This window comes from Limanda limanda, chromosome 10 (genome assembly GCF_963576545.1).
Source record: "Limanda limanda chromosome 10, fLimLim1.1, whole genome shotgun sequence".
In the NCBI taxonomy this organism is placed as follows: Eukaryota; Metazoa; Chordata; class Actinopteri; order Pleuronectiformes; family Pleuronectidae; genus Limanda; species Limanda limanda.
Window position 1 is genome coordinate 13,693,850 of NC_083645.1, and position 14,816 is coordinate 13,708,665.

At 40.1% G+C, this 14,816-nt stretch overlaps 1 protein-coding gene across 2 annotated transcripts in view; it reads left to right on the plus strand.

Annotated features, from left to right (window-relative positions):
- macrod1 (mono-ADP ribosylhydrolase 1) overlaps positions 1-13,639 on the plus strand; it is a 111,013-nt gene extending 97,374 nt beyond the window's left edge. For both annotated transcript variants that reach the window (XM_061079882.1, XM_061079883.1), the window contains 3 exons: positions 3,081-3,154; positions 6,575-6,656; positions 13,223-13,639. In XM_061079882.1, the coding sequence (XP_060935865.1) occupies positions 3,081-3,154; positions 6,575-6,656; positions 13,223-13,257 (191 nt within the window). In that variant the 3' untranslated portion in view covers positions 13,258-13,639. The remainder of the gene's footprint in view (positions 1-3,080; positions 3,155-6,574; positions 6,657-13,222) is intronic.
- Positions 13,640-14,816: the final 1,177 nt, after the last annotated feature.

A 14,816-nucleotide genomic window follows, 5' to 3' on the forward strand; every position in this document is an offset into this window, starting at 1 on the left:
ATTATTATGACTTAGTATCTCATAATTATGACTTAGTATCTCATTATTATGAGATAGTATCTCATAATTATGACTTAGCATCTCATTATTATGAGATAGTATCTCATAATTATGACTTAGCATCTCATTATTATGACTTAGTATCTCATTATTATGATAGTATCTCATAATTATGACTTAGCATCTCATTATTATGACTTAGTATCTCATTATTATGAGATAGTATCTCATAATTATGACTTAACATCTCATTATTATGAGATAGCATCTCATTATTATGACTTAGCATCTCATAATTATGACTTAGCATCTCATTATTATGAGATACTATCTCATAATTATGACTTAGCATCTCATTATTATAAGATAGTAACTCATAATTATGACTTAGCATCTCATTATTATAAGATAGTAACTCATAATTATGACTTAGCATCTCATAATTATGACTTAACATCTCATTATTATGAGATAGTATCTCAAAATTATGACTTAGCTTCTCATTATTATGAGATAGTATCTCATTATTATGACATAATATCTCATAATTATGACTTAGCATCTCATTATTATGAGATACTGACTGCAGGGTCTGTCATGCAAGTCAAATGTTGTATTTCTGTTACAGTGGCGGGCGTAGTTATCTTTAACTCAAACCTTAACTTTACTTCACTGAGTTCCCAGCCTCTCTACCACTGCTCACCTGCTCTGCTGCAACCCGCCCACAGTCAGACACTAAGTCATAATTATGAGATAGTATCTCATTATTATGAGATAGTATCTCATAATTATGAGATGCTAAGTCATAATTATGAGATGCTAAGTCATTATTATGAGATGCTATCTCATAATAATGAGATACTAAGTCATTATTATGAGATACGGATTGTGGGCGGGCGCCACAGAGCAGGGAACCCGAGGCTGAGCGGATGCGGGGACAGCAGCCTTACTCGCGGAAGTGGGCGACTGTGCATCGATACAGAGACATAACAGGATCGATCCATGTTTTCTGCTCCGTTCATTGTCTTAGCGATGTGCTGCCGCTGAATAATTATAACAAGCGCTGCTCCAGGATCAGAACAGACGCTCTTTAAAAGTCCGGTTGTCTTGTGTGTGTCGGACTCTGCTTCCGCCTCACTTCCCTCTGACCCGCGCTCACTTCACACTTTAACAATAAACACCAGCACCGATCACAAGTTATTAGGACACGTACAGGACTGATGTTTACTTTGTGTTTGTTTGAGTTCATGAAACACGTGTTGTGTGGAGCTGGGGACTACGTGCACACGGTGTTTAAACATGTGTTTCGTAACGTGAGATGTAACGTGACGCGCACAGTACAGGACCGTCAGCGTTAAAGTGACGGAGCGATCCGAAGTCTTGATCGGTCATCATCGAATAATTACTAAAAAATACATGTGATTATCAGTTTTAGTGAAGAGGAATAGAGACAAGCATACACACACACACACACACACACACACACACACACACACACACACACACACACACACACACACACACACACACACACACACACACACACACGCAGACTCGCATGACAGACCCTGCAGTCAGTATCTCATAATAATGAGATGCTAAGTCATAATTATGAGATATTATGTCATAATAATGAGATACTAAGTCATAATAATGAGATGCTAAGTCATAATTATGAGATACTATCTCATAATAATGAGATGCTAAGTCATAATTATGAGATACTATCTCATAATAATGAGATACTAAGTCATAATAATGAGATGCTAAGTCATAATTATGAGATACTATCTCATAATAATGAGATGCTAAGTCATAATTATGAGATACTATCTCATAATAATGAGATACTAAGTCATAATAATGAGATGCTAAGTCATAATTATGAGATACTAAGTCATAATAATGAGATACTATCTCATAATAATGAGATGCTAAGTCATAATTATGAGATAGTATCTCATAATAATGAGATGCTAAGTCATAATAATGAGATGCTAAGTCATAATTATGAGATACTAAGTCATAATAATGAGATACTATCTCATAATAATGAGATGCTAAGTCATAATTATGAGATAGTATCTCATAATAATGAGATGCTAAGTCATAATTATGAGATGGTATCTCATAATAATGAGATACCAATTTTTTTTTTTTCATCACAGTGGCGGAAATGGGCTTCCATATGGAAACCTTCTGACCTGGTTGGACCAATCTCAACCATTTATCTGAAATGGGGCAGGTTGGGCATCATGACAGACAGAAATCATCCAAATGGAGCCCTGCCAAAGGGTTTTCATTTACAACCAAATAAATTGAGTGTCTTGAATCAGTTATTGTAAAGTATTTAACAAAATCTACAGTTTACCACAGGAACAAACAACTGCTTTGTTAATTTACAATGTATTAATCTGATGGTTGTTGGTCTGTTCTCGCAGCGTTAATGACAACTCTTGGGAAATCCAAAATGAATGTAAAGGTTCCAGAACCCTTGCAAACATGTTTTTGAAAACCAAACTGTGAAGTTATGGCATAGATGATCAGTGTGGATGATGTGAGAAAATTTTTACGGATTCTGACACCTTTGCGTGGATCATTAAAACTGAGCAAAGATCATGGTTTTGATTAAATATTTAAAAAGTAAATATGTTTTGTCTCATGCCTCGAGTTTTGATGTATGGATTAATTACTGTATAATCCCACAGCGTGTTTGTTTAGGCCCAACAGTTTGCCCCATGATGAATTTTCTCCGCTTTTGTGCTGCTTTTCCAACAGTGGGGATCATTTTCTAGCAGCAAAAGGTCTCGTAAGCTGAACGAATTAAAGAGGGAACGCTGCAGTTTTTCTCCGTCTGTCTGCTCCGAACCAACAAGTGCGTTATGTCTGCATCTCGCCCGAATAAGCATGTTGGGATGGGAGGAAGTGAGAAAACTCAAATGTTAGAATAATAACAGGAAGAACGGATACCTGTATGGAAAAAGAAAACACAGTGCATAGCACCGAATGCAAACAGACGGATCTGTCACTGCATCTGTTCCGCCGTGTGTGTATTTCTGATGTTGTGTGTGTTCCTGTAGGATATCCACCTGAACAGGCTGTGCACGAGGCGTTAGCAACTGTGAGGGAGTACCTGGATGCACATCATGACAAGGTGGGTACACGTGTGTGTGCGTTTCTGTGTGCTTGTGTCTGCATGATTGGCAAATTTTCCCTACCATTTCCTCCAGGTATTTTTCTTTTCACAGCTGTTGTTTTTGTTTTCTGTTGAGAGCAAGGAGAGGGGTGAATTGAGAGAACACGCGCACACGCGGTGACACACTCACACACCTGAACATAAATTTAAACACACACTCCCAGGTTCTGTCTCTCATGCTCATGGCAAAGTCTGCTTTTTAATTAGCTCCTTGCGGGACAAACACACACACACACACAAACACGTTTTCTCTCCGGAGAAACGGCGAGCAAAGAAAAGACAAAATGATGGAATAGATGACTGGAGGGGAGGGACAGAGGGGGAGAAGCGGGCTGATGGGAGATTGGAACAAAGAAGAAAGTTTCCAATCAGTCGTTTACATGCTCTCAACTCTCCTCCCTTCTTCCTCCCTCTCTTCTGAGGTCTCCTCCCACTGCTCTTTTCAATCTTTCTCTCTCTCTGTAAGCACCGGGCTGTGTCACCTCCCAGAGAGGGTGTTGACGATGTTATTGTTAGTGCTGGCGTCTCCAGAGCCTCTGCAGCGATGCCAGTCGACTGATGCAATCTGCGAGCTCAATAAACGAACATTAAACATTACAAAATTTACCATAGAGTACAACAGTCAACAAGCCCTAAACGGCTGAGAATAAGACCAGAAAGCCAAATCAATGAGACGTTTATTTACGTTTGGCTCAGAAATAGCTCCACTGTGTTTTCTTTATGGGGGCAGAAAGTTTTATTGTAAACAAATGAGATTGTGAGACCTACTTCATTTGCGTGCATATAAAATAAGACTGTTCACCAGAGGAAATTGCATTTGCACTTGAATTGAACTGCTTCAATTTGACAATTTTTTTAACTGTGTGTTTTGTTGGGCTCGCTCTGGCTTGGAAAGCTGTAATGTAGAAAATGGAATTGAAAATGGCAGAAACACTAAGTTGCAAAATGGACTGAAGGAGGGGCAATGTGCCAACAAGCTCCATCAAGTGGAATAAAAACACAATCATTTATTCATAAAACACAAACAACGCTGTGACAAAGTGCTGCAAGAAAGTAATAACCAAGACAGCTCCGAGAGATTCAGTTATATTTTTCATATTGGAGTCAAAGTTGACCAGAAAATATGATGTCTGAGATTTTAGAAAACTGTTTTCAAATTAAATAGGATCCTTATGCTCAGTTTTTACCATAGCTGTACTATAGACTGTATTTAAAGATGGACGCTTCTCCACTTCATCCCACTATCCGGGAGTGGAACCAAATATCCCGCATTTGAACACAGCCATCTTGTTGCAATGACTTCATTTGGAGCTCCGCGTCAAAGTTATCGGGGGAGGACGCTGTAGTACCGAGTTAATGCCGATACATACGCTCGACCAATCAGGAGTCAGTCTCAGGCGTCAATCGTGATGCTTCACCTCCTTTTTATAGCATCAAATAACTAATTGAAACCAACTTATTGAAAAAATGTACAACAAACACACGTCAGTGTTTGGTCCATGTCCCATCCACAAACATGGATGAGACCTGGTTTATGGCCTCTACTGCTGCCAGCCACCAGGGGGCAATTAAGATGTTTTGGCTTCACTTTTGGGGAGCTGTTCTGTTTTCCATCTTTATATGGAATCTATGAGGTGTTCAATACACGTTGTGTATTGTAATAAACACACTGTTGAATTTAACATAGAATCCATCCCTTTCACTTTTATTTCTGTGGGTTTGGAAAAGCAAAAATTGTCACACCACCTCCAAAGCTCTTGGTCATTCACAGGAGAGTAGTTAGTGAACTTTCAATTTCAGATGTTCAATATGAGCTGTGTGTCAATATGGCTCTGAAACATTTTGACATTTAAACGTCTCTAACCCCGTGTGCTGAAGAGGATCCTGTGTTATGACTGAAAGTTCCAAAGCAGCTACTTAATGGACCTTTCATTTATTAAAAAACATATATGACGGTGAAAATCCTACATATTACATGTCAAGTTTGGGAGGTTTTCTGCCTCCATCAGACTTCACACAGACTTTCGGTACGAGACAGGAATATTTACAGCCTCTGTGCTTCACGTAAAGACAGCCAGTCGTGAGCGAGCACGTTACATTCACTTGAGGTTGTTGCTAGCTTTACCATCTCCCGGGTCCATGTCTCAAACTTAAACAAATTAGCTCCCTGGTGCTACCATTCTCTGGAGGCCATTTTGCATCTTCCCTCACAAGCATTTCCCTTCATTTGAATGAGAAAGGCTGCAAAATGGCACAAGCGGAGGGAAGTTGGTGCGGAGGTTAGAGATTCCGAACTGTAGCCCAGGGGATGTAGTTACTTACTGCACATTTCCCTATCTCCCTTTTAGCCTCCATTCAAATCCTGGCAAGTGATCGTAATTGTGCAACAAGCTGGGACTGAAAAACCCGGGCTGCGGGCAAGCAGGCTGCTGAAATGTCTTTGAAAGCAATGAGACCTTAACTCCCACGCCAGGCAGAAAGTAATAGAAACAGCCTGGCTATAAATTGTACTACCTTGCCCAGAACGGAAAATCTTTGTAGAGACATCATGGTGGTAATAATGTTTGTCAGAGTCTGAGAAATAAGAGAACATGTTGGAGCTTATGTCCCAGGATGCATTATTTTACTGAAACTACTGTAGCTTTAATCATCTGACATATATTGTTATGTACTCTACTGAATGTCCATATAGAGCATAATGTAAATATTATAGACTAGAGAGCCGGGGTCTAAAGAACACAAAGTTTATTGTCATAAAGGAGCTGCACGCACTCGCCCAGTGACTTATTATTTCGAAGTTAGTGTGTGTGTGTGTGGGTGTGGGTGTGGGTGTGGGTGTGGGTGTGGGTGTGTGTGTGTTTTTGTGTTCACAGTGGTGGACAGAGTTTGATGCCATGGGTCTGGATTGAGTTGACTCCTGTTTGTTTCTCACACACTAATGAGATAGATATAGGACCTTGTGCCAAGTACACACACACACACACACACACACACACACACACACACACACAGGATAACACAGATCCATTGACACACATTTTAATACAGTACAAGTACTTATAGATCTACACTGAACTCCTCCCTCTCTCTAATCTCTTTCTTTCATTTTCTCCACCCCCACCTCTCTTTCTCACAAACACGCACACAAACACACACACACCCTACAGCTTTCTGTCCCTATTGCTCAGTGTAGTAAGCGCTGTGTGGTGGCGTGATTATAATAGGATGCTAATAGGAGAGTAATGGACTGATGTATTAGCTGCATCCTCCTGGTATCACTACCGCACAATGTCACACACTTTTACATTGTTGCTTCCTCGTAATAAAGGTCATTCTGTGTGTGTTTGTGTGTGTGTTTGTGTGTGTGTGTGTGTGCAGCTGGACAGAGTCATCTTCTGTGTGTTTTTGCCGACGGATAAGGAGCTGTATCTGAAGAACCTCCCGCTCTACTTCCCTGCTGGTGAGTTGTCTTTCTCTCTCTCACACACACATGCACACATGCACTGCGGGACACACATGCACACACACGCACGCCTATATACAGTGAGGACAGCTCAGCCCAGCTCAATTTAGCTGCCCACGCTTATAGAGACACACACATAGTGGTGTGATAAACATTGTGCATCATCCATTGCGTGCTATTTGCTCATTCAGTACTTTCACACATGCACAAGGCCATTAGACACAAAATATATAAATAAATATACAAAACACATTCACAAACATGCACAAAGGATGCAAGGTATGCGTCTAATGAAATATTATACACAAAAGCACACACATGACGACATTTAGCGATACAACACTGTAGCTGACAATCTGAGAAACGGCCTTGTTACTTCACTCATGAATTATTTTTTTTATTTATTCAGTAAGTTTAATTCATCAAAACATAGATTAATATGTTTATTAATCTGTTCATTCAGAGACATACAGGAAAAGCTCTACAAAATCTATCTTTTTTGAGTTATTGCAACACTGAAGTTAGTTATATGTTACCCTTTCTACCTGACATTTACAGGCATTCACAGGTAGTGTGTGCAAAAAAAATGTATATCCACATAACCAGTTAAAGGGACACTAGTAGAACTTAAAAATATATAATAATAAAATAATAATAACGTTATTGTTATTTTCAGTAGTGATTTAAACATGTATTTGTTATTATAATTATCATATTATTATGACAGCAAACTAACGTCAGTATGTTCAATCTAGGGCTGGGTGTAGCATGTTGATAGTCTAGAGATACAAAATCTGTCAGCACCTTTTACTGGTAATTAATTAACATGTTATATCTTGTTTATATCTTGTAAGTCATCCATGTGTTAGTATTGATTTGGTATAGTAGTTCATAGTTAGCTGTTAAAACCTTCATTTTCAGTTGTTACAAGTGAGACCCACTCTGATTGAAATGAAGCATTTAAAAAAAACAAGATGGATGCCACCAGATTTGTGGTCTGGCAAAGAGAGAGACATACACAGATGAGCCCCAAACACTGTTTATTAAGGTGGATGACATGATGGCGGCTCAACAAAAGTGAAAAATGTCTTGGTCATCCAGGGCTCATTTGTCCGGTAAGTTTGGGTTTTAATTATTAAAGGGGGAAACATCGTGACTGGCAGCTGAGTCGGCAGGATCTCTATCCGGGGGCGTCATCCCCCGGGCGCTCGGATATCTTTCGTGCAAGATGGCAGCGTTTGTATCCGGGATATTTTGGCTCCATTTCTGGATAGTTGGAGGAACTGGACATTTGTTGTCTATCCTTATAAGTGTTCGGCCTTTACTCTCAGATAGAGTAAATGGTTATCATGTAAAAATGATGCATATTCTGGGATATATTAGACTGTAAGTGAATGATCGGTTCTTACCATCTGTGGTGGATGCAGAAGAGATGGGCATGTGTAAAGTCCTCAGCGACTCTGTCACCTCATGTAGTTGCTAACATCCTGGTGCCACAACCGAGAACCTTCAACCTGCAGAGGTGTAGCTGAGTCCATGCCTTGGCAGGTCAAAGCGGTTCTGGCAGCACGTAGAGGACCAGCAGCATATTAGGCAGGTGGTCTTAATGTTTTGGCTCATCAGTGTAAACAGAACATATGTGGCTCAGTGTAAATGACATTACAGCTGGATTTTATCGGTATATCAGACACCTAATGGGAAAAATGTAAAAACTGTGAGGATCAAACTGAGGGAAGCTGCACACAATCACCACACTCTGTTTTTCTTATCTCACTCTCGGGACCACGGCAAGAAAAACGTTTCCCAGGACATTGAACTATTCTGTACTGTAAGCTCTAAGTTTTCAGACATGCACTGAAGTCTGGACATTTCCCTGAAATGATCGAGTGGCTGTCTGATGTCCCGGACTTTTCCTGACAGCTCCCTTCGTAAAATGTCTGCTTGAGCCCATGTGAGAATACAGCAGGAAAATATCCATACAATCCACAGCGTGTTGATGACGTCTCTGATTAGGCGGCGAACGCAAAACTAGAAAAACACCAATATGTCAGGATGAAGAGGAGGTGCCATACACGTAGAAGATGACAGCAAAGGTGTCAACTTGGAAAGACAACGAGATTCGAGACCTTGTGGCTGTAAACAAGAACATGTGATTTCCACAGGGATATTCCCACATCATGTTCCTGGCTCCTGCATGTGCTACCCAGACGTCACATTTCCCTGCTGTTGAGAATGTGTCAGACAATCTGCTGCTGCATTTTCGTGTCTGAAAACGACTTAAGTCCTGTTTGGACCTCGTACTAAGCATCAGCCCTTCCCTTTATTTTCAAGTTGAAAAGTTGATTCTGACCAGTCGTCTGTGTTTTGCTTTCGTTTCTGTGTCCACCCTTCAGCCTGACCAATGGCAGCAGCTTATTGTTCAGGTAACTGATTGAGTGATTGTTTGATTGATTGTTTGCTCTGTTTAGGAGAATAACATTTAATCTGATAGTAGAGTGGCAGCTTTAACGCCTGTGGGAAATATAAAGGACTGGTGACAGAGAGAAACTCTGGCATTTCCTTCTACAAGCTCTTGTCACATTATGGGGGAAAAAATTGCCAGCTTTTTTTCCCCACCTCAGTTAAAATAAAATGCTTTTTTGCATTCTGTGCATTCCTGAATGGACACAGTTGGCCTCAAGCTAGTAACAAACTTCTGCTTTGGACAAAAATGTTAAAATCTTTTTCCTCCGACGGTGGAAAGTTTCCGGTTTAAGTGGAGAAAAAAAAATGACAGCCACAATTGAAGCCTCCAAGCGTCTTGGCTCCATCTGCGCATCGTGTCTTACCTACTTTTCAAAATGGACTAAAGTGAAAGTAGTGTGCCATCATTGCAGATTGATCTGTGTGGTTAAATGAAGTTTGGTAAATACGTAAATTTCAATGTTGGCTTGAGCTGTGACATGATGACTTCACCCATTTGTTTTGATTACGCTGGTGATTGATAGCGTTATAATGCCAAGCCGTCTGGGCTCCTGAGCCTGATCAGTCATTCACTCAATTATTCAAATTAAGCATTGGTATTACAACTGCAGACCATAACCTCTAATGTCTCGCTTTACCACTGCCATAAATCAAACTCACGTCTCTCCTCAGAATAGTTTGAGAGAATGGTTTTCAAACATCTCATGCTTTCTGCTTTTATAGAACGTATCCTTTTTCATCTGCTGCTACAGAAATAAAGACAAGATGAGCCAAAGGTTCAGAAAGTCGCTGAGGAAAAATCTCTCGTGGCTGCACAGTCCTGCATCTAATTTGATCACAATTGTACATTATCTTCAGACAGACCTGGTCACTTAAACTCATATTCTCAAAACACAGTAAGTAAAAAACTGAATTAGTGCCTTTACCAGATGCCTCATTCATTTATTATAGACTGTATGCAGTTACAACCATCAGGCAATTAGTATGATGCTGTCCCGTCCTCGACCAAAAATACCTTCTCCCTTAAACAACCTGCTGATTTTGCCGTCCCCTCTCAGGCATCCCGACATCCCCTATGAGAGAGTGCTGCATGTGCAGAGAGACAATTTGTGTGTGCTTCTGAGCATCCTGTAGTTAATGCTGCTAACTAAATCATGGGGTTTCCAGTTAATCCTTAAAAGTTGAAACCGAAAGGCATCGAAAGAACAGAAGGACGGCGCTCTTTGCCTCTCTGTCGCTCTTGGTGTCTCTCCCACACAAACACTGACCATCTGGCACAGTCTAATTGACCATCAGCAGAGCTGGTAGAATTTCTACCCGCGTCATTGGTAAGATTTTACCGTCTTCGGCCGGCAGACAGGATTTGGCATAAACTCAGTAGAAACCACTTCATTGTGCACGTTCATGCAACAAGCGTTCAGTTCTCTCCTGCAGGAGTGTTGTCCCAGATGCACTCCCCAGTAATATTCCCACAAAGTTTGATGAAAATCCATCCCTGCATTTTTTATTTGAGTTTCATTTTATTTTGCACACACACCATCCCCAATCTCCCTTGGTAAAACACAATCATATTGCCTACTGGTAACAATAATCAGGCTTTATTAGTTTAATTAACTCCAGTCATTATGTGACAAATAATAAATTCATGAAATGAGAAAAATTATTTACAACAAAGATTATACCAGTTATAGCTTCACTCGCTCTACTGACGACGACAACAACAACAACAACAGAAGCGATCACAGTGAAACAAGGTTGAGCTGAAAACCAAAAGACGGAGCGTTGTGTTTAATTTTAAATGAAAGGAGAAGTTTCCTGGGCTCAGTGGCAGTAAAGTCAATAGAGAAATGCCCCCTGGTTTAGAATATATCACTCAGTATAACATTAATATGCATGATGCTCAACAGATACATATATAAAGAAGCAGTGTAAAGCAACAGCAGCTTTTCACATGAAAGAGAAACACAGATAAACATATGAGACAAGAAAATATACCATAAACTGAGAATTAACAATATTTCACTTGTATGAGACGAACGAGGACTTCAAGAAGAGTGAGAGAGAAAAGAAGAGCTTCATGTTACAAAGGAGCAGAATCCAAACATCTTTGCAGCCGTATTTCTCACATGAGCTTTAAAAACAGACACTGGGGTACGAGTCGAGGATTTTGCAAGGAATTCTCTCTTATTTCAATGCAAGCCTCAGGGAAGATCAGTCGCTAACACTGACGGGATCTCAAACTGTGACGCTCTTATATTCTGTGCTTTATGCAGAAATTTAAATACAGTACGTTGGGAGTTTAATGGGACGTGTTTTGTTGAAAACAATGATGAAGAAAAAGCACCAACCCACATTAAAATACAGTAGAATGTGCAGCTGTGAGTCTGAGTTCAACAGATGTAACAAGCTGTTGTTCCTTGTTTTACACAGAACCTCAGAGTCTGGAAAAAGTAATTGAACATGCACATGCCAGTTAGGATTTTTATTTAGCTTCAAAGAAGAGATAATTTCAATGTAATGAAAAATGAGCGATTGTCTGAAAGATGCAGTCTGCCATCGATCCCAGTCCCCAAAATATGATCCCACTGAGAGGTCAAACAGAAGTTAGACAACGTTGAGCTCTTGATCACTTAAAGCTGCATTGATATACACTTTCATCATCAGATCAAATGTATACATGATAATACAATAATGATGTTGTAATTTAATCAGAAGAAGGTCTTATAAAAAATATTTACAACATAAGCAGCAAGGAATTCTCAAAGGTTTATGACTTTATTCTCATAATATTAAGATGTAATTACCTAAGCCAAGCAGGTTATGTGTTTTTGTGTGCATTTTTCAGCATTACACAAACACTGCAGGATGGATTACCATGAAACTTGGTGGAAGGATGTGGTTGGATGGTATGGGTCAGGAAAAAAAAAATGTTCACCAACTTCCCAGAGAATTATCAGGCACTTTAAGGGAAGTGATGAAATTTGGTCCAGATTGATTGAATTGAAGGGGACTGTTGGTCCTTGGTGGAGCTATATGCTCAACACAGCCTTTCTAGCACCTGAAATATTGTGATTTTATTCTTAAAACCTCAAATTATTGCCATTTAAATGTCCTTAAAATTCCGTTGTAAGCTTGTGGTCTGCATATAGGCTAGAAAAAGAAAGAAAAGAAAACACTGATAAATCCACTGTATGTAGCAGTGTAACTTAATGGAAGAAAGTTGTGGCAAAATTGGCAACTATCTGAGGTTTCAGATTGAGTGTCAGATATTTCTCTCTTAGTTTGTTGAGTATTACGTTTGAAAAGCAGATTCTAAATGAGAGTTGATGTTGCTCTGTTGTTTTCTTACATGTTGGCCACAATGACTTTATGAGGTCATAATAAATCAGTTTGTGTTTACAGCTTGTTCCTCTGCCCTCAGCCGGCTAAAATATTCAATTAATGCTGCTCTACAGGTTCATGCATAACATTAGCTTGATTTCATGGTCAGTTTGTAAAGTTATTGTATGTAATGAATAATAAACCACCCAGCTTTAGAGGTGCCTGGTCAGTTTTCTTACCTCTGTGATGAGGCAAAAAGTAGACTTGTGAAATGTGACTAAAAAGAGATTCTTTTCCACAATAGCAGGTGTGTCACTTTAAAAAGAAGAAGTTGTTGCTCGCTCACAGTCTTTCTTGTGTCTTTCTCGTCTAATGGTCGTGCAGCAGATTTTGTAGCAGCAGTGAGCGAGCAGTAGCGGTGCTTGGCGGGTAGATGGACCGGAACTGTCTGTCTGTGTGACAGAGCTGCTGCAGGCGGGCCTCCAAGTCGCGGCTATAAACCTTCTGTGTCTCCAGCACCTGGCACTACACACTCCACACTGGCTGTTACTGATGTGTGTGTGCGTGTATGCGTGTGCGTGTGTGTCTTTGCATGTTTTGAAAAGTGACTTCAGCCATATTGGACTGGGGGTGACTACTCCTCTCTAACAGATCCCTGTGAAGCAACCAGGCGCTCCAATAGCCAGACTGTTGTTAACCGCTGCATGAACAAGGTGAAATGCTCTCTTCCCCTGTTTTACTTTTCATCCTCTCTCTGTTTTTCTCTCTCTCTCTCTCAGCTCCCAAGGAAGCCACTGTCAAGAGTAAACTCTGAGAGTGGATTTGTCAGATTTGGTTGCCTTGGAGACGCACCGCTCCGGTCCACATCCAGATTCCTCCTCCTCACCCATGACGCATATCAAGACCTTCCTCAGCCGGGAGACAACTGCTAAATGGTTGATTCTTGATTTAGATGGTTTATGTCACTCTGTGTCTCGGCCTCCCTGCAGATGTTGAAAAATTCCTCTGTTTCTTTCCAGTGTGAAATGATGCTGATGAGTGTGACTGCGTCTCCTCAGCTGAACTCTTAACTTGAACCTTATTCTCTGTAATCAGTTGCTTTACACCCTGGGTTCTTTGCCTTGTGTGCTTCTTGAATATCGAGATTTCTCTATGAGTGCATCTGACAAAAGCTTATTAAAATGAATTGCACAGGCTTCTGGTGTGTGAGAATTGATTATTTCTCGACATGCATGAGGTATGAATCAGTGAGCTGAGCGGCACAAGGGAAAACTTCACATGAATATTTCCTTGCCAGTTTCCTCCTGTCTGTATGTGAAGGAGAAAGAGGGACTGTGTTTATCTGTCAAAAGGAATGTAAAAGTACATTTACTCCAGTACTGACCTCAGTAGAATTTTGAAGTAGGTATTGAGTATTTCTATTTTATGCTTCTCTTATACTTCTACTTATTATAATTTAGAGGGAAATACTGAACATCTAACAGCACTGTATCTACCTGACAACAATAGTTACTATTTGCAGATTGATATCTACTTCTGCAATGTGTAAAGAGTACCCAGTGGTATCATCATTAAGACTGTGTCAATATCAATATAATATTTATATTGTGTTTAGTGTTTTCCAATATTAATGTGCCACAATTCGACAAATAGGTGAATAAATAAGGGAGAAAGAAAAGACTAAAATGTTTTCTGTGTAAATCTAGAACTTAGGTAACACATAATTTATTAGGTTATTAGGTAACACATAATTTATTTATAATAAAGTTTGACTCAGAATGATGATAGAAACTGTTTACATCATTAATACACGATTCCACTGAAGGTAAATAAAAAGCAATAATACTGAATTATCATTGAGCCCTTTCCCTCATGGTTGCAGTCCCACTGGGTGAGAGGCAACAAGGCCAATATACTGAGATCAACAATCATTCACAATACTCACATTTACATCTACAGTCAATTTAGAGCCTCCAGTCAACCCCACCTGAGTCGGCAGGTCTTTGGACTGTGGGAGGAAGGTGGTGGACCCGAGGAAAACCCTCACGGACTGGAAGAGACCCCCACTCAACTGGGATATCTTGCTCTGAGGCTAATCCCTGCACCACCGTACAGCCACCTTGTCTTTTAGAATCCTTATGTCTTCATTTATTGATTTAAGTTGATGTGGCAGACTTGCAGTTTGCTGCTTATGATTACATCTATACCAGAGCAACTCTAACAGTCCAGTCATCTCTCTGTATTAGCTCTCTATTTCTGTCTGTAGCCTTCAGGGAGATCTCCGGCTCTTTAGCTGCTAAATGCTGCACTGTGCTCACCAGCTGGTCACTGTCTGGCTGCTGTTTGGTCCTGAGCAGGTTGTTTCCTGCACGT